A 20587-nucleotide genomic window follows, 5' to 3' on the forward strand; every position below is an offset into this window, starting at 1 on the left:
ACATTGAAACCCCCAAAAAGCGGGTCGGTCGGTCGGACTCTAGTACAGAGACAGGTAGCTAGTGTGTTATTTACATACAGGTAGGCTGAGGCGATATTTAAGAAAGCTTATTGGCTGTCTTCAAGAGGCTCCTCCCCCCTCTCCTCCGCGTCGGCCAATCCCCTGTGAGTGGTGGAGGAGGAGGCGGGGTCGGCGGGCTGGGGGGAGGGGTGCGAGGAGGAGGACAGGGAGGAAGGGAGGGAGGGGGCGTGGTCTGTCGTGGGCGGGTCAGTGGCGGCTCCTCCTCCCCCTCCCCCGCCGACTCCTCCCCCCTCCTCTTCGTCGCCTCCCCCTCCTCCTCCTGCTCCTGCCGCTGTGGCGCCCCCTCTGGACGAAGCCGCGAACTGCAGGTGAGGGAGGAGAGAACAGTTCATCTGGCTCTCGTAGAACTCCGCCTCAAACGGAGGCGGGGCTTCGATGTGACCGCTCGACCCCTGACCTCCTGCTCCTCCGCCTCCTGACCCCTGACCTCCTCCCCCTCCTCCTCTCTTGCCTCGGCGGGGGTGTGAGCTGGGGGCGGGGCTAGGCAGGCCGTCGGGGAGCAGTGATTGGATCTTGGGGAGCCAGCGCTTGCGCACGCGGCGAGCGTTGGTGCACATGTCGGCCGCTATTACATTCATCTCACTCTCTTTGAAGTTAGGAGCAAAGTTCTGACAGTACACTGGAGGAGAGGAGAGGAGGAGGAGAGAGGAGGAGAGGAGAATGGAAGACAGTGATGAAGCAAACTTTATTGTGTTTATGGTAAGCTGTAGATTGGTATAATCACACCATATTCACATATAACTTTCACCAGAAAAAAAGAAGAAAAGAAACTGCAACAATGAGCTCAATATTATGATATATACTAAAATAATATATCGGTATCGACCATGCATTTAATTGGATAACGGCCAAAATTACATAATCATATATACATTTATATAAATACAGTTTGTGTGTGTGTGCGTGCGTGCGTGCGTGCATGTGTGTGTCTTACATTTAACAGTGTTTAACACTCTGTTGTCGAGGGGTTTTCTACTCGGATCATTGGTCGAGGAGCGGATCCCTGTCCCACAGCTATTGGCCAGTGTGTTTCTATGGAAACCATAATAGCCCAATCAGCATCTATACTCTGCTATGGGCTCTGTGCATATACCTGCAGTCCCCCAGGTCTCCACAAGGTGCCACTCCCACAAACTTTAGATGCCAATCTCAGCCAATCAGGATGGAATATAAAGAATCGGACAGATCCGTCTTGAGCACATGACTATATAGATCATTTGTACCGATTTGCGTGACGTTTGGACAAACTCTCGTTTTGCAAATATCGGCCTCCTGGTGGCGCTTTAACAGGATAGTGTGAAAAGGGTGACATTTCTTCTTCGGCATAGTGGGAATATGCATGCAACGTTTCACAGCAATCGGACGCGCTGTGAAACAGTTGGGGCAGAGGTTCTGCTCTGGCATCCAGGGAGTGTGTGTGCACAGTTTCACGTTGATCGGGCCAACGGTGCCGGAGATTAGCTGCTCGCAGAAGGACAGACGGACGAACACAAGGACGGACGGACAGACAGACAGGGGGGGCGGGGAATATAGTCTCGGCCACGCTCGGCCTGGCGGAGACAATTAGCATCTTTGCTAAATGTATTTATGCCGTCATTACATACTGTTCGTTAATATGCTCCTGTCTAAACACACAAATAAAGTAAGGTCTGCAGCTACGCACAGAGCCCTTTCTCTCTCTTTTATGTACACACACACACACACACACACACACACACACACACACGTACAGTAGAAGGATGTGTGTATACACACACACACACACAAACGTGCGCATGTGCACGCAAGCAAGCACACACACATCCCTCTACTGTACCTCTATTCTTGTGAGGACATTCCATTTTTCTCTTATTTCCTACATTCACCCACACACACACACACGCACACACACACACACACACACACACACACGCACACACACACACAGTAGCAGTACCAGATTTGACAGGTTGACTAACCTGTCAAAGAAGGTAGCCAGTAATCTTCTCAGTAACACTTTGTGTTTGACTCCAGCACACAGGTGGCAGTTCATCAGCTGACCTCGAGTCATGTACACACCAGACCCTACACACACACACACACGCACGCGCACACGCACACGCACACACACACACGCGCGCACACGCACACATTTGCACATATGTAAAATGAGGTCTCTGCATTCACCCATCCTACCTATCAGGAGCAGTGGATGCCATTAGTACAGCACCCGGGGCTGAACGGTTAGAGAGCCCGTCTGGGAAGCCAAAAGGTCCCAGGTTCAATTCCAGGCCTCAGCAATGTGTGGAAGTGTCCCTGAGCAAGACACTTTTAACCTCTAGCCGCTCCCCGGGTGCCGTACTAATGGCTGCTCACTGCTCCCAGGATGAGGTGAAACGCAGAGGACAGATTTCACGTATGTGCAAATATACAGTGACAAAAAGAACACCCCACATTATTATTGTTCAGTCAGGATTAACCGTTTATTGCAACGCTATCACATTCAGTTTGGCGGTGTGAGACTCTGCTCCTTTGATACTACAGATGTTTATCTGCAAGCACGACACAGAATCTGATCACAAACCCCCCATGAAGCAGAGCATAAGATAAGGAGTTATTGCATTAGCATTGAGCCCTTCAAGGCCATAAGTGAAGAGATAAAGATATAACATACAATCCACTAAAAGAAACATTTAAATATTGAACCCTTCCAAAGGCATAAGTTAAAGGAGTAGTTCAACCCCAAAATGACTTTCTTTCTATCGATTAGTCACCCCATGGAGACTTGAATTATTGGATATTTTTTTGTTTTTGTCGCATTCCAGCCTACCAGTCCGCTGGTCATCAAATTATTGGCTTAGGAATGCGACAAAAACTTAAAAATATCCATGAATTCATAGAAAAAAGTATTTTTTTTGTGGTGAACTATCCCTTTAAATTGTCACTTCACCGTCCAAATAAAACCCCAAAATCAGCTGGGGGTCCTGACCCACAGTTTGAGAACCACGGCTCCTACCTGCCACCAGCTCCACCTTCTCCCCGGGGTCTCCCTCTGTGTAGAGCGTGGGATGGCAGCGGTATCCGATCTGACTGATGAGGCTGGCCGGCAGGGCCATGGTGTCTCGACCAATCAGCACGCAGGGACGCCGCTCGTTGGCCAATGGGAGGGGAAGCATTTCCATCTTCTCTTGGACTGGCGCAAGAGAGAGAGAGAGAGAGAGAGAGCAGCGGTGAAATTTTAAAACTTAAGGATAAACTGTCTCTAGCTGTCAACCAGTGTTGATTTTTACAGCAAATTTTGATTTAGTTTTAGTCATATTTTAGTCATCTGAAATGTTTTAGTTTTAGTCTAGTTTTAGTCGACTAAATATCATAAGATTTTAGTCAACTAAATCTACATTTAGTCGACTAAAATGTATGTTGGTGGTGCCTTGATGGCGTCGTAATGGCGGATTTTACACTTGGTTGCATGCTGAAAATAGGCAAGCTCACAGACGGATCTCTTCTCCACTAGTCACTACCTAATATTTTAGTCTAGTTTTTATTTGTTGACGAAATTGTCAATATATTTAGTCTTAGTTTCAATCACCATAGCTTAGTTCTTATTTAGTTTTCGTCAGTGAAAAAAGGTAGTCGACGTCACTGCCGTCAACAAGGTGCTCCAATGACAACAACATTACATTACATTACAGTCATCTAGCAGACGCTTTTATCCAAAGCGACTTACAATAAGTGCATTCAACATAGGTAGGGAACGAAAACTACTAATCACCAGAAGTCTGAAGTGCATTTTCTGCTAAAACAAGCAACCAAGAGTATACCTAGCGCTAAGGTAAAAGTACAATATATCAGCTACCTGCTTTCTTAAACAGATGAGACAAAATAGCAAAATCAAATGAGCACGAGCTAAAACAAATAAGTGTATCGACTAAACAAGATCCAATAAAACAAGAGTTCGTACAACTAGTTAACAACAAGTAGGCCAGGCAGAGAGGAAGGGTAGTGTTTCCTGAAGAGGTGGGTTTTCAGCCTGCGTCGAAAGATGGGCAGTGACTCTGCTGTCCTAACATCAGTGGGAAGTTCATTCCACCACTGTGGGGCCAGAACAGAAAAAAAGTCGTGACCGTGTCGATCGACCAGAAGGACCCTTGAGTGACGAGGCAATCAGTCGCCCCGAGGTGGCAGACCGAAGTGGTCGGGCAGGGGTGTAGGCATCGACCATAGCCCGGAGGTAAGAAGGAGCTGTTCCTTTCACTGCCCTATAGGCTAGCACCAGGGTTTTGAACTGGATGCGAGCCGCTACGGGGAGCCAGTGTAGAGAACGGAGAAGGATGGTTGTGTGGGAGAACTTGGGGCGGTTGAACACCAGACGAGCCGCAGCTTTCTGAACAAGCTCCAGAGGTCTGATGGCTGATGCCGGAGCACCAGCAAGGAGGGAGTTGCAGTAGTCCACAAAATAAACTATCGGGGGGGGGGGATAATTGTTCTCGCGATAGTTTCTCAACCTGTGGGTCGGGACCCCCAGGGGGGTCCCCACATGATTTTGGGGGGTCCAAGCTCACAACGCGGTGTGAGCTTGTAGATCGGCTATTTTCGGCACACAGCTAAGTGTAAATCAGGCGTTACGACGCCATCGCGTCCCTCTAAAGTCTAAAGTAAACTCCTGTCGACTAAATCAACTGTATATTTAGTCGACTAAAACTAGACTAAAAGTAAAACATTTCTAATGACTAAAATGTGACTAAAAGTGAAAGGAATTGCATTAAAAAACACAACGACTAAAACTGAGTCAAAATGTTCCGTCAAACATCCACAGTGCTTACTGTAGGCGTTGCCGGGGTGACCGTAGATCTGTCCGTAGATGCCGGCGGGGACGGCGTTGCCGTAGTAATCCTCCTCCAGCTCCTCCTCCGTGGGGGGGTGTGACGTGGGGGAGTCGGTGGGCAGACTGGAGCCTCCCGGGCTGGAGCGCTCCCCGGTGGCCAGGAGGTAGGACTGCAGGCCGGGCACCAAGCCTCCGCTGGGACCCAGGTAGCACAGGGCACTGCCCCGCACCGCCGCCTCGCTCCTATTGGATGGCGGGGGGGATTTGTTACACATTGAGTGCCAAAACCGTAAATCTACGTACGTGTTTTCATATTTTTTTCAATTTTTTTTCTCCACAAGGGGCGCTCTAACGCAACTTAGGAATGATCCTAGGACCCTGTAAAATGGAATGGACGGATGTGACATGAGCCCAAAAAACGTCACTTCCGTCCGCTCCAATAATAGGATTTGGAGAAAAAGCTTCATATCTCCATACTTTTTTACAGTGGTGAAAACGAGACATTTTCGTCGGGCGATCACTCTGCAATGGCGGATCACGTTAGAAATATTATTGTTCCAGTCGTTAGACGGGACCATCGGCCATCGCCCAGACACCCTTTGTTTACATCCGGGTCCTCGTGGAGGCAGCTCTAAAACGATCGGCGTAAACGGTAAGAAGCGCTGGCACTGGATGTATCCTGTTTTAAAAAACCTCTGGCACTTGATGTGTTAATACAGCATCACAATCATTTTAACCACTTAATCCATATTTTATAGGTTGGCTATTCAAAAAGCAGGTATGAGCTCACATCTGCTATTTTTGAAAAAAGTAATTAAATCTTAAAATGTGGAATAATTTTGATTATAACTTCTTTATAACTTCTCTTAAGTGGGGGGGCACTGGAGTAGCAACCAGCTGGGTGGTGATGCACACACACACACACACACACACACACACACAAACACACACACACACACACACACACACACACACACACACACACACACACACACACACACACACACACACACACACACACGCATCTGCAAACACACATGTGACGTGTATTGCATCATGGCCGGTAAATGTGACATTAAGCCGGTAAACTACAATCGTATCGCTCACGCCGGCCGGCTAGCGGAAAATCCCTGATCGACATCAACACAATTGATTGATTGGATTTGTTATTGACACCGATCACTGTGCGTGTGCACAGTGTGGCGGGACCAGTGTAGTGTTAGCCAATGTAAAACTCCAGTCACCTCCTGACCTCCTGACCTCCTGACCCTGGCCAGACTGAGTAGCGAAGTGAGACAAAGACGAATGTAGCGAATCAGTCTGGATTCCAGGCTAATGTTTATCTGCCTTTATTTATGTCTGCCTACTCCTAAACACTGACTCACCCTCCCTGACTTAACCCTTTAAGACCGGGGGACGCATCTGTGTAACCACTTAATCAATATTTTATACTTTTGGCTATTCAAAAATAGCAGATCTACAAGCTCATAGCGCGGCACCGAGTGCCGCGCTATGAGCTTGTAGATCTGCTATTTTTTTTTAAATCGTGTTTTTTTGCAAATCTTTGAATATATATCTATAAAGCAATTGTTTTTTACTCAAATTTTTTTCTGGGTTTGCTTCTGGGGGTCCCTGGATTTTTTTTTTTTGAGATGGGGGTCCGCAGCCAAATACATATCGTTGTGGGGCTCCTTGACACTGACATTAATATTATAGCAACATAAGTGTTTCAGAAAACTGTTTTAAACTGATTTAGAAGACATTTGTAGAATCCCCAGAAGCAATAACATTTTAGCTAGAAATGCTCGCTTTAAATATATATATATTCAAAGATTTGCACAAAATTGTTCACGTTTTTCAAAAATAGCAGATCTACAAGCTCATAGCGCGGCACTCGGTGCCGCGCTATGAGCTTGTATATCTGCTATTTTTGAATAGCCCAACGAAATCTAAAAATGACACACAGATGCGTTCTCAGGTCTTAAAAGATGCCTATGTCCTCAGCCTATCAAAATGCTTGTTACATTAAAAAATAATTTCTGCCTAAGTCGAAAAGTTTACTCCAAATTGCCTGGGCAGTCAGTACTGGATCTGTCCTCCAGTCGTCCCTCACTAACATTTTAGTCTAGTTTTTGTTGAAGAAAGTGTCAACATAATGTCGTCACAGTAACTTTTATTTCGTTTTCGTCAGTGGGAAAAAAAAGGGTCGGCAAAAAATAAATGTGTCATAGTTTTTAGTCGACTAAATGAAGACACTTGTTTTAGTTACCTGGCCTCTGCTCCCTCCGCTGGGGGCGTGTCGCTCCTCTCCTGTTTGATCCGGCTGACCGCCAGCAGCAGCTCCTCTGGGCTGAGGGCGGGGCGCCCGGAGGCCGCCGGGGAGGAGCCGGGCTCCTGCGCGCCGTGCTGCGCCGTGCTGGGAGCGTCGTACCCGCCCAGCTCGTCTGTGGAAGCCGTCTGCGAGAGGACAATGTACATGACAAATTAACATGCATTTGGCCACGGACCCCGACATCTGAAAATATTTTGTGCCAGGGACCCCTCTCCCCATACAGGAATCGTGTTGTTAACACATTGACCGCCAGAGGTTAATCTCATAATGTACTCACCAGTGCCAACGTTTTATTGTTGTTTTTTGTTTTTTTCACGTCGCCATAGATCTTGTTAAAATCCTTAAGATTGAGCCGTACACAGTCTGTTTACATCGGCGACATCTCCCTGCGTGTACCAGTCCAAACCACGTGTCAAACGGAGCCGCCATGTTTGAGTTCTGACCGTTTAAGTTAACATGGGAAATGCGAGGATGAAAAACTACATGTTTACAGGGGCTTTTACAGGGCTTTTTGTGTACGACTTAGAATGGAGGCAGACGGGAAACAAAAAACGGGATCGCACTTCCGGTCGACATCGGGTGGTGTTACACTGAAACACCACAGCCCGTAGGCTACGGGATCGGCGCTTAACCGTTGGATTTAACGGCCCGTAGAACTACGGGCCCGGCGGTCAATGTGTTAAAGGTATAGGGTAATGATATATCTATGACATGTTGTACACTATGACTCAGCCATAACCATAAACAAACCCGATACGCCCATATATAGGCATGTCACTATGACTCAGACATAACCATAAACCAACAGGATTATGCCCATATATAGGCATATAATGGAGATCCGGTTGTCCAGAGCAACATATCCGACCACTATGCCCATATATGGACATTTGCTTTTATGGGACCGACCGACTTCAAACATTCCGCGTGCATGGGCATAACCGCCGATTGGACCGATATGTCCACATATGGGCATGCCAATATACAGGGTATGGGCATATACTAATGACATCAGGGATCTCCATATATGGGCATAAAGGGACACAGGTAAACAGACAGATACAGATATCTCCACATATGGGCACAAAAAGAACACAGACAGACGGGTACATGGAGTACTCCGATATGTCTGAGTCATAGTGTCGAGGGCTTTGTCAGTCGGATCGGCAGAGCGACGTAGGTGTGAGGGCCACGTAGCATCGTAGGTGTGAGGGGCGCGTAGCAACGTAGGTGTGAGGGCCACGTAGCATCGTAGGTGTGAGGGCTGCGTAGGAACGTAGGTGTGAGGGGCGCGTAGCAACGTAGGTGTGAGGGGCGCGTAGCAACGTAGGTGTGAGGGCCACGTAGCAACGTAGGTGTGAGGGGCGCGTAGCAACGTAGGTGTGAGGGGCGCGTAGCAACGTAGGTGTGAGGGCCACGTAGCAACGTAGGTGTGAGGGGCGCGTAGCAACGTAGGTGTGAGGGGCGCGTAGCAACGTAGGTGTGAGGGCCACGTAGCAACGTAGGTGTGAGGGGCGCGTAGCAACGTAGGTGTGAGGGGCGCGTAGCAACGTAGGTGTGAGGGCCACGTAGCAACGTAGGTGTGAGGGCCACGTAGCAACGTAGGTGTGAGGGGCGCGTAGCAACGTAGGTGTGAGGGGCGCGTAGCAACGTAGGTGTGAGGGCCACGTAGCAACGTAGGTGTGAGGGCCACGTAGCAACGTAGGTGTGAGGGGCGCGTAGCAACTTATGTGTGAGGGCCACGTAGCAACGTAGGTGTGAGGGCCACGTAGCAACGTAGGTGTGAGGGGCGCGTAGCAACTTATGTGTGAGTGCCGCGTAGCAACGTAGGTGAGGGCCGCGTAGCAACGTAGGTGAGAGGGCTGCGTAGCAACGTAGGTGAGGGCCGCGTAGCAACGTAGGTGTGAGGGCCACGTAGCAACGTAGGTGTGAGTGCCGTGTAGCGACGTAGGTGTGAGGGCTGCGTAGCAACGTAGGTGTGGGGGCTGCGTAGCAACGTAGGTGAGGGCCGCGTAGCAACGTAGGTGTGAGGGGCGCGTAGCAACGTAGGTGTGAGGGGCGCGTAGCAACGTAGGTGTGAGGGGCGCGTAGCAACGTAGGTGTGAGGGCCACGTAGCAACGTAGGTGTGAGGGGCGCGTAGCAACGTAGGTGTGAGGGGCGCGTAGCAACGTAGGTGTGAGGGCCACGTAGCAACGTAGGTGTGAGTGGCGCGTAGCAACGTAGGTGTGAGGGGCGCGTAGCAACTTATGTGTGAGTGCCGCGTAGCAACGTAGGTGAGGGCCGCGTAGCAACGTAGGTGAGAGGGCTGCGTAGCAACGTAGGTGAGGGCCGCGTAGCAACGTAGGTGTGAGGGCCACGTAGCAACGTAGGTGTGAGTGCCGTGTAGCGACGTAGGTGTGGGGGCTGCGTAGCAACGTAGGTGTGAGGGCCACGTAGCATCGTAGGTGTGAGGGCTGCGTAGGAACGTAGGTGTGAGGGGCGCGTAGCAACGTAGGTGTGAGGGGCGCGTAGCAACGTAGGTGTGAGGGCCACGTAGCAACGTAGGTGTGAGGGGCGCGTAGCAACGTAGGTGTGAGGGGCGCGTAGCAACGTAGGTGTGAGGGCCACGTAGCAACGTAGGTGTGAGGGGCGCGTAGCAACGTAGGTGTGAGGGGCGCGTAGCAACGTAGGTGTGAGGGCCACGTAGCAACGTAGGTGTGAGGGCCACGTAGCAACGTAGGTGTGAGGGGCGCGTAGCAACGTAGGTGTGAGGGCCACGTAGCAACGTAGGTGTGAGGGCCACGTAGCAACGTAGGTGTGAGGGGCGCGTAGCAACGTAGGTGTGAGGGGCGCGTAGCAACGTAGGTGTGAGGGCCACGTAGCAACGTAGGTGTGAGGGCCACGTAGCAACGTAGGTGTGAGGGGCGCGTAGCAACTTATGTGTGAGTGCCGCGTAGCAACGTAGGTGAGGGCCGCGTAGCAACGTAGGTGAGGGCTGCGTAGCAACGTAGGTGTTGAGGGCCGCGTAGCGACGTAGGTGTGAGGGGCGCGTAGCAACGTAGGTGTTGAGGGCCGCGTAGCGACGTAGGTGTGAGGGCTGCGTAGCAACGTAGGTGTGGGGGCTGCGTAGCAACGTAGGTGAGGGCCGTGTAGCAACGTAGGTGTGAGTGCCGCGTAGCAATGTAGGTGTGAGGGCCACGTAGCAACGTAGGTGTGAGGGCCACGTAGCAACGTAGGTGTTGAGGGCCGCGTAGCGACGTAGGTGTGAGGGCTGCGTAGCAACGTAGGTGTGGGGGCTGCGTAGCAACGTAGGTGAGGGCCGTGTAGCAACGTAGGTGTGAGTGCCACGTAGCGACGTAGGTGTGAGGGCTGCGTAGCAACGTAGGTGTGGGGGCTGCGTAGCAACGTAGGTGAGGGCCGTGTAGCAACGTAGGTGTGAGTGCCGCGTAGCAATGTAGGTGTGAGGGCCACGTAGCAACGTAGGTGTGAGGGCCACGTAGCAACGTAGGTGTTGAGGGCCGCGTAGCGACGTAGGTGTGAGGGCCGCGTAGCCCTCACACCTACGATGTCCTATGATGTTCATCTCTCAAGACAGATTATGCTAACAGCAGATTCTGTCAGCACCACTGCCCTAAACATGTAGTGTCCCAAACCTGGGAGTCGCAGCAGAGCGGCGAGGAGGACGAGGAGGCCTTCATCATCATCAGCTCCATGCCTCTCTCCACGATGTTCTGGATCTGCAGGTATCCCGCCGTGTACATGAGCACCAGCTGCTCGCTGGCCGCCATGCTCAGGCGGCCCGTGTAGCAGAAGGACAGAATCTGCTGGAAGCACGCCGGCGTCACCGACGAGGGGAGTTCAAACACCGCCTGGCAGGACAGGACAGGACGGGGCAGGGCAAGGCAGGAAGGGCAAGGCCGGACCGGACCGGGACAAGAAGGGAAGGGCAGGTTATGGATTTTGATGGTACCTCAAAGTGTAGGAGTCGGCAAACTTTGTGACATGAAATGCCATGTTTTTATTTTCTTTACAGGGTTAGGGACACATTTTACAGGGAATCCCCTGTAACCACCTCAAGGGCCCATGGATCCCACTTTCACACACACACACGCACGCACGCACGCACGCACGCACACACACACACACACACACACACACACACACACACACACACACACACACACACACACACACACACACACACACACACACACACACACACACACACACACGCGCACACACGCGCACACACACACACACACGTACACGCGCACACGCACACGTGCACACACACACGTATACATTTATATCAGGATTATACTGAGCCTCTACGGTTAAATAATAGTGACGTCTTGGCAGTCGGCGGTTAATAGTAAAAGCAGTTAAAAGTCCCATCGTGCCTACCTTCTTGTTTTTAGAGCACTACATGGTATGTATGTGTGGGCCCAGCCTATCTCATGGACTCATTAAGAATATATATAGGCCCCCGAGGGTACTTAGATCTTCTTCAGCATGCAGGTCTACTAGAGATTACAGTTAATACCCAGCAGAACATTAGTGATGCTGCAATCATCAGTAACTTACGCCCCTAATCTGTGGAACACATTACCTCAAGCAATCAGGGAGGCATTGAAAGGAATAGTTCACCCAAACAATGACTTATTTTCTATCAATTACAAACCCCATGAAGACTTCAATTCATGGAGATTATTCTGTTTTTGTCGCATTCCTGAGCCAATCATTTGATGACAGGAGACTGTCTGGTATGAGACTGTCTGGTAGGAGACTGTCTGGTAGGAGACTGTCTGGTAGGAGACTGTCTCCGCCGGTCATCAAATTATTGGTTTAGGAATGCAATCATTTTTCAAAAAATCTCCATGAATTCAAGGCTTCGTGGGGTATGTAATTGATAGAAAATAAGTAATTTTTTACTCCTTTAAGCCATTAAGACCGGGAACGCATCTGTGTGTCATTTTTAGATTTATTTGGGCTATTAGAAAATAGCAGATCTACAAGCTCATAGCGTGGCACTGAGTGCCGTGCTATGAGCTTGTAGATCTGCTAGTTTTGGGAAAAATCTGGGAAAATGTGTGCCAATCTTTGAATATATATTTTTAAAGTGAAAATATTTAACTCAAATCTTTGCTTAGTTTTTTGAAAAATGTATGTTTCTGTATCAGTGGTTCTCAAACGTTTTCATGTCAAGGACCCCCACAATGATATGTATTTGGCCGCGGACCCCCATCTCAAAATATATAGTTCCAGGGACCCCCCCCCCCACCCCCAGAAGCAAAGATTTTAGTTAAAAAATGTTGGCTATAAAAAATAAAAAAAAACGAAAAATAGCAGATCTACAAGCTCATGAGCTTGTAGATCTGCTATTTTTTTAATAGCCAAAGATATCTAAAAATGCGTTCCCGTTCTTAATGGGTTAAGCACAGTCAACATGTTTAAGCATCAACTGAAAACACACCTTTTTAACGTAGCTTTTAACTAGCATCTTATGAGATGTATCGCTGTTTTGTTGTTGTTTTATTCTGTTATTGATTTCTGTACAGTTTTTCATCCGTTTAGATGTTTGCTGTGTTGTACAGCACTTTGAGCTGCATTTAGATGGATGAAAAGTGCTATATAAATAAAGCTCATTATCATTACCTGGCAGGACGAGGACGAGTCTGCGGCCGAGCTGAACAGGTCTCTGAAGTAGAGCGAGGAGGCGGCCAGGACCGCACGATGGGCCTGGGAGCACAGGGACGGAAGAAGAACTCACATTTGTTACTTAAAGCTCCACTATGTAACTTTCCTCTTCTACCCCGGATGTGCTATATGTAGAGCTTAAATCTATCTACTTTTATCAGACGGTCCTATATTAAAATTGCCTAGAGGGCCGCTCTCAGAGCTCTAGGTGGTACAGTAGGTACAGTAGATGTGTTGACTGTTGTCTGAGCTGTTGGGATGGGTACGGTTCGGACAGTGTGATTGGTCAGGCAGGTTCTATGAGGTCGGTGGAAAAAAAAGAAAGAAAATGTCAGCACTTGCTCAGGAGACTCTGGTTCATATCCGGGGGCAACTTTAACTAAAACTAACAAAATAACCCAAAACTAAAAAAAACAACATGAAAATGTATTGTGAATTCACAAAACTAGCTAAAATCATAGAGAACATGTTGACAATAGCAAATGTACATATACAAGCTAATTTTCTTTTTCTCAAATCTTGCCCACTGACAGTCATAAATTATACGAGCTTGCGGCAAGCTAAACCCCTTACTAGGCGTGTACTAAAAACTGCAGTTTTAAATAACTTATGAAACTCCTTTGAACACTGTTTCAGAGACATAGCAAATATAATTCTTATTAATCTATGAATATTTATGTATCAACTTTAAAATCTGTAGTTAATTTCTCTGGCCACCAGATGGCATTTTGGACGTTTTTAGCGTTGTTTAAAGTCACGCCCCATTTCACCGGTGGGCACGCCCCCATTTTGGAAGGAAACGCCTACATTCCTCAGGGTGAACATTGACCAGCTTTAGCAAGCTGGTAACACTAAAACTAATAAATCTAAAAACTAAGCCTTTTCACAAAATAAAACAAAACAACTAAAGTAAGCAAACCCACTTTAAACAAAACAAAATTGAAAACATGAAAATGTTAAAACTATATAATAATAATGATGATGATGATAATAATGAGTGTTACCTTGAAGGCCTGGCCCTGCACCAGGATGGAAGCATCACAGTAGTGTCCCAGCAGACGCTGCTGGTTCAGGCTCCCAAGAATACTGCTCCCAAAGTCTGGGATCTCCACCTGCAAACCGGAAGTACATTTACTTCAGTACTGTACTTAATATATAACATATTTAATTGTTTTTGAGCATTTTTGATTTATTAAGAAATTACCAATTTTTTCATGTTTAAATTCCCAAACAATTTTCTACTCGATCTGTGTCTCAGAGGAGGGCTGTGGACAGTTCAGAAACCCGCCTACCAGTGACATCATTGCTTGACGGGTTTGGTAATTACAAACAAGATAAAAAAAACTAATTGTACTAATGCAAGAACAATGGCTTCCATTATAGCATGCTAACGTTCCATGAATAGAAAACCTGCCGTTTGTTTTGGCTTGGATTCCCCATCGATGATGTCACTGGTAGTTGGGGTTTCTGAACTGCCCACAGCCCTCCTCTGATATATGCTGTTTTGTTTCATTCTTGTTGTGATCAGTTGAACTTGTTTGTTTGCTTTCCTTTAATTATTTTCTTTTGCTTTAATTTGTTTTTGTTATTCCTCTGCCCTGTTTTTAACTTGTTCTTGGTCATTGTAAATGTGCTATATAAATAAAGTTTTAGTTGAGTTGAGACACAGCTGAATAGACAATAGAGTACAGAAGTCCTGACGTCACTCGTTCATCCCCTGGTTCGTAAAGTAATTTCTCTATGGAGAATAACATTGGGTCATCATAGAATCGTCTCATATAAGAATTGTGGTCCAAAAATAAACAAACTGTCTTGGCGATATTGTCAGGGAGGAGGTTCTGTATCGTTTATGATAGTCAGTCACTTATATTTGATACAGTATGTTTCTGGCGAAAATGTAACTAATTCGGCGGAAGTAACATTAGCGTTTTCTCACCGTCAGATGCTTCATATCCATAAGAGTCAAACCGCCGGGGTCATTTGATTATTTTTGGAACACAGTTCTTATTTGACGCGATATTAAACACGTCTATAGGAATTCAGAACGGGGGTGGAAAACCACGAACCAGGTAGGATGTGTAAATTACGTCAGACTTCGGTGCTCTATAATGGTACCATATTATAATGAGCATTACAAGTGAGGACCAATTATATGAAAATAGGTTGAAAATGGGTGAAATCATCCTTTAATATAAAACATATTTTCACTATTTTTGAACATTTTGGATTCTCTGTATGTACTTGAGTATATATACTTTGTCCACCACTGACCTGCAGCAGCCCCTCGGACATGGTGGAGGTCAAAGCAGCGAGGGGGGCTAGCTGACGGGCTAGCGGTTCGATGGACAAGTTCTCTGGGCTAGCTGTGACTAGCCTGTTGGCTAGCTGGCACTACTAGCCTGTTGGCTAGCTGGCACTACTAGCCTGTTGGCTAGCTGGCACTACTAGCCTGTTGGCTAGCTGGCACTACTAGCCTGTTGGCTAGCTGGCACTACTAGCCTGTTGGCTAGCGCTGGACTGTGAAGGCAGCTACGTGAAGACAGTCAAGACATGGGTTTGCGGATGGACGACCCATCTCAGGATAGAAACATCTGGAAGAGGACAGATACAAGAGATGGAAGAGGAGAGTGGTGGAGGGTTAAGACGTGAAGAGGAAGAGAAGACACAGTCGACATAAAAAACAAAACACAATATAAAATAATAAAACAAAAGTAAACAGAAAATAGCGGATAAAAAATAGGAGAGTACAAATTACAGTGCAGAGGAATAATTAAAACAATTTCAATGAAAGGCAGCTGCAAACTTGTAAGCAGACCTGCAGTTTTCTGGGAGTTTGTTCCAGACTTAAATGCTGCTTCTCCGTGCTTGGTTTTGATTCTATGGACAGAAGACCATTCCCAGATGACCTGAGAGACCTGGATGATGCAGTATCACTCAAGATCAGAGATGTATTTTGGCCATAAACCATTCAATGCTTTATAAACCAACACTACTATTTTTTAAATCAATTCTTTGACAGAACTGGAGTGATATGCTCCACTTTTGTTGGTATTAGTCAGGACTCAAGCAGCAGCGCTCTGAATCAACTGCAGTGGAATCCAGCGACACAAAGACACAAACAACCTGATGCTTGACACTGCGTGACGACCAACACAAGCTACAAAAAAAAGAAAAAAGAAGTTGAGCTGCCTTCAACTTCTTTTCAGCTTTTTTTTGTTTGTTGCACTCCCTTTCTCTCACACAATTCCAGGTTGTAAAGGAACCGTCAGCCAGTTCCCTGTTCTTCTTAACCCACAGCCAGGGTTCAAGTGGTTAATGTAAAGAAAAAAATATAATAAATCCTTCCACAAAAAAGATTTGGCTGCCCCCCTGTAGCACCTGTAAGGACCCCCTAGGGTTGAAGACCCATAGTGTTGTAGTAGTTTAATGCAGCTTGGTCATTCTGTAGCTTATGTCGCTGCTAGAGTGAACACAGGTAGCATGTAGCTTATGTCGCTGCTAGAGTGAACACAGGTAGCATGTAGCTTATGTCGCTGCTATAGTGAACGCAGGTAGCATGTAGCTTATGTCGCTGCTAGAGTGAACGCAGGTAGCATGTAGCTTATGTCACTGCTAGAGTGAACACAGGTAGCATGTAGCTTATGTCGCTGCTAGAGTGAACGCAGGTAGCATGTAGCTTATGTCGCTGCTATAGTGAACGCAGGTAGCATGTAGCTTATGTCGCTGCTAGAGTGAACGCAGGTAGCATGTAGCTTATGTCACTGCTAGAGTGAACACAGGTAGCATGTAGCTTATGTCGCTGCTATAGTGAACGCAGGTAGCATGTAGCTTATGTCACTGCTAGAGTGAACGCAGGTAGCATGTAGCTTATGTCACTGCTATAGTGAACGCAGGTAGCATGTAGCTTATGTCGCTGCTAGAGTGAACGCAGGTAGCATGTAGCTTATGTCACTGCTAGAGTGAACGCAGGTAGCATGTAGCTTATGTCACTGCTATAGTGAACGCAGGTAGCATGTAGCTTATGTCGCTGCTAGAGTGAACGCAGGTAGCATGTAGCTTATGTCACTGCTATAGTGAACGCAGGTAGCATGTAGCTTATGTCACTGCTAGAGTGAACACAGGTAGCATGTAGCTTATGTCACTGCTATAGTGAACGCAGGTAGCATGTAGCTTATGTCACTGCTATAGTGAACGCAGGTAGCATGTAGCTTATGTCACTGCTATAGTGAACGCAGGTAGCATGTAGCTTATGTCGCTGCTAGAGTGAACGCAGGTAGCATGTAGCTTATGTCGCTGCTAGAGTGAACGCAGGTAGCATGTAGCTTGTGTCGCTGCTAGAGTGAACGCAGGTAGCATGTAGCTTATGTCGCTGCTAGAGTGAACGCAGGTAGCATGTAGCTTATGTCGCTGCTATAGTGAACGCAGGTAGCATGTAGCTTATGTCACTGCTATAGTGAACGCAGGTAGCATGTAGCTTATGTCACTGCTATAGTGAACGCAGGTAGCATGTAGCTTATGTCGCTGCTAGAGTGAACGCAGGTAGCATGTAGCTTATGTCGCTGCTAGAGTGAACGCAGGTAGCATGTAGCTTATGTCGCTGCTAGAGTGAACGCAGGTAGCATGTAGCTTATGTCGCTGCTAGAGTGAACGCAGGTAGCATGTAGCTTATGTCGCTGCTATAGTGAACGCAGGTAGCATGTAGCTTATGTCGCTGCTATAGTGAACGCAGGTAGCATGAAGCTTATGTCGCTGCTAGAGTGGACGCAGGTAGCATGTAGCTTATGTCGCTGCTAGAGTGAACGCAGGTAGCATGTAGCTTATGTCGCTCCTAGAGTGAACGCAGGTAGCATGTAGCTTATGTCGCTGATTAGCCTGGGCAGCATACCTTTTCGGGTCTATGATCCGGTCGGGAGCGGAAGTAACCCTACGTCACCAGGCGCGTCATCTGCGTCATCACGCGGCCGGATGGGCATATCCGGAAAGACTTTTCACCCCAAAATAGGTCCGTCCTAATAAAATCCTTGATGCGCCGTAGTTTGGCTTATTTTTTAAATATAAATGTGAGTGTACTTTCCGGAGACTATTTAGCGTCTATGTCTACCTTTATTATCCCACGGGGAAATTCTATTCCATTTAAATAGGGATTGGGGAACCAAAACAAAGCGGCATCGCAAAACCGGATGGGCAAAATCCGGAAAGAGAATTATTTTCTTTTTTTAGTTTTTCAGTAGGCGTGGCCTAGACCGGATCACACGGGTCTTTAATAACGAATACCAGGCTTTCCTCCGAGGTGGAAAGACTGGTGATGCGAGGTTAGTCGCTGCTAGAGTGAACGCAGGTAGCATGTAGCTTATGTTGCTGCTAGAGTGAACACAGGTAGCATGTAGCTTGTGTTGCTGCTAGAGTAAACGCAGGTAGCATGTAGCTTGTGTCTATGCTAGAGTGAACATTAAAAAAAAAAAAAATTAAAAGGTAATTAAAAAAACACACACAGCCCCCATACGCATTAGAAGGACAATATCAGTCACCAGAACCAAGGACGGGTGTTTTCAATGAGTCTAACATGATTAAAATGGGTTTATATAGGAAGGGGGTGTTTCTGATAAAAAATGAATAAATATTGAATCGAGCAACTTAAAAACTGTCTGGGGTGAAACAGACAGTCTAGACGTTAAAATGACCATAGAAGTGTTTCAAAGTGAAACAGCCCTTTAAACACCCCTTAAAACCACTCAAAGTCTTGTCCAGTCTGACAGGAAGGGAAAACTATCAGGTCAGAGGTCAATGACTCCACAGAGAATGTGTACCGAGCTGCTCACAGACAGACAGACAGACAGACAGACAGACAGACAGACAGACAGACAGACAGACAGACAGACAGACAGACTCATGGAATGAAAACATAATTACCGGAGATAACACATAAATAAATAAACAAACAGTTGAGCTACAATACAACAACACATAGATACAGTATTGTGACATCACATCCTGCAGAAATGGGATTGTGACATCACATCCGATATTTGGGACAATGCGTCATGTCAACAAACATACACTTCCACTTTGTAGTTCTATTGAGGAGACTGGACTTTGTAGTTCTATTGAGCAGACTGGACTTTGTAGTTCTACTGAGGAGACTGGACTTTGTAGTTCTATTGAGCAGACTGTACTTTGTAGTTCTACTCAGGGGACTGGACTTTGTAGTTCTATTGAGCAGATTGTACTTTGTAGTTCTATCTGGACTGTGTAGTTCTATTGAGCAGACTGGACTTTGTAGTTCTATTGAACTACAAAGTCCAGTCTCTCCCATATTGAGCAGATGGGACTTTGTAGACTGGATTATGTAGTTTGTTCAGTAACAGGGGTCTCTTAAAGGTACAGTGTTTGTTCAGTAACAGGGGTCTCTTAAAGGTACAGTGTTTGTTCAGTAACAGGGGTCTCTTAAAGGTAATGTTTGTTCAGTAACAGGGGTCTCTTAAAGGTAATGTTTGTTCAGTAACAGGGGTCTCTTAAAGGTAATGTTTGTTCAGTAACAAGGGTCTCTTAAAGGTAATGTTTGTTCAGTAACAGGGGTCTCTTAAAGGTAATGTTTGTTCAGTAACAAGGGTCTCTTAAAGGTAATGTTTGTTCAGTAACAGGGGTCTCTTAAAGGTACAGTGTTTGTTCAGTAACAGGGGTCTCTTAAAGGTACAGTGTTTGTTCAGTAACAGGGGTCTCTTAAAGATACAGTGTTTGTTCAGTAAAAGGGGTCTCTTAAAGGTACAGTGTTTGTTCAGTAACAGGGGTCTCTTAAAGGTACAGTGTTTGTTCAGTAACAGGGGTCTCTTAAAGGTACAGTGTTTGTTCAGTAACAGGGGTCTCTTAAAGGTACAGTGTTTGTTCAGTAACAGGGGTCTCTTAAAGGTAATGTTTGTTCAGTAACAGGGGTCTCTTAAAGGTAATGTTTGTTCAGTAACAAGGGTCTCTTAAAGGTAATGTTTGTTCAGTAACAGGGGTCTCTTAAAGGTACAGTGTTTGTTCAGTAACAGGGGTCTCTTAAAGGTACAGTGTTTGTTCAGTAACGGGTCTCTTAAAGGTAATGTTTGTTCAGTAACAAGGGTCTCTTAAAGGTAATGTTTGTTCAGTAACAGGGGTCTCTTAAAGGTACAGTGTTTGTTCAGTAACAGGGGTCTCTTAAAGGTACAGTGTTTGTTCAGTAACAGGGGTCTCTTAAAGATACAGTGTTTGTTCAGTAAAAGGGGTCTCTTAAAGGTACAGTGTTTGTTCAGTAACAGGGGTCTCTTAAAGGTACAGTGTTTGTTCAGTAACAGGGGTCTCTTAAAGGTACAGTGTTTGTTCAGTAACAGGGGTCTCTTAAAGGTACAGTGTTTGTTCAGTAACAGGGGTCTCTTAAAGGTAATGTTTGTTCAGTAACAGGGGTCTCTTAAAGGTAATGTTTGTTCAGTAACAAGGGTCTCTTAAAGGTAATGTTTGTTCAGTAACAGGGGTCTCTTAAAGGTACAGTGTTTGTTCAGTAACAGGGGTCTCTTAAAGGTACAGTGTTTGTTCAGTAACGGGTCTCTTAAAGGTAATGTTTGTTCAGTAACAAGGGTCTCTTAAAGGTAATGTTTGTTCAGTAACAGGGGTCTCTTAAAGGTAATGTTTGTTCAGTAACAAGGGTCTCTTAAAGGTACAGTGTTTGTTCAGTAAC

The 20587-nt window shown here is 46.6% G+C and overlaps 1 protein-coding gene across 1 annotated transcript; it reads right to left on the minus strand.

The window, feature by feature from the left end:
* Positions 1-107: 107 nt before the first annotated feature.
* LOC308089153 (nucleus accumbens-associated protein 2-like) lies at positions 108-17848 on the minus strand (the record flags this gene model as incomplete). Its single annotated transcript, XM_080433720.1, has 11 exons — positions 108-253; positions 407-700; positions 1016-1113; positions 2040-2145; positions 3077-3253; positions 4884-5128; positions 7155-7342; positions 10851-11066; positions 12853-12936; positions 13899-14028; positions 17823-17848. The coding sequence occupies 11 exons, from the start codon at positions 17846-17848 to the stop codon at positions 108-110; spliced, it is 1710 nt and encodes a 569-aa protein (XP_080289846.1).
* Between the last annotated feature and the right edge of the window lie 2739 nt (positions 17849-20587).

Source organism: Gymnoscopelus braueri, assembly GCF_963280865.1.
Source record: "Gymnoscopelus braueri genome assembly, chromosome: 7".
Lineage (NCBI taxonomy): Eukaryota > Metazoa > Chordata > Actinopteri > Myctophiformes > Myctophidae > Gymnoscopelus > Gymnoscopelus braueri.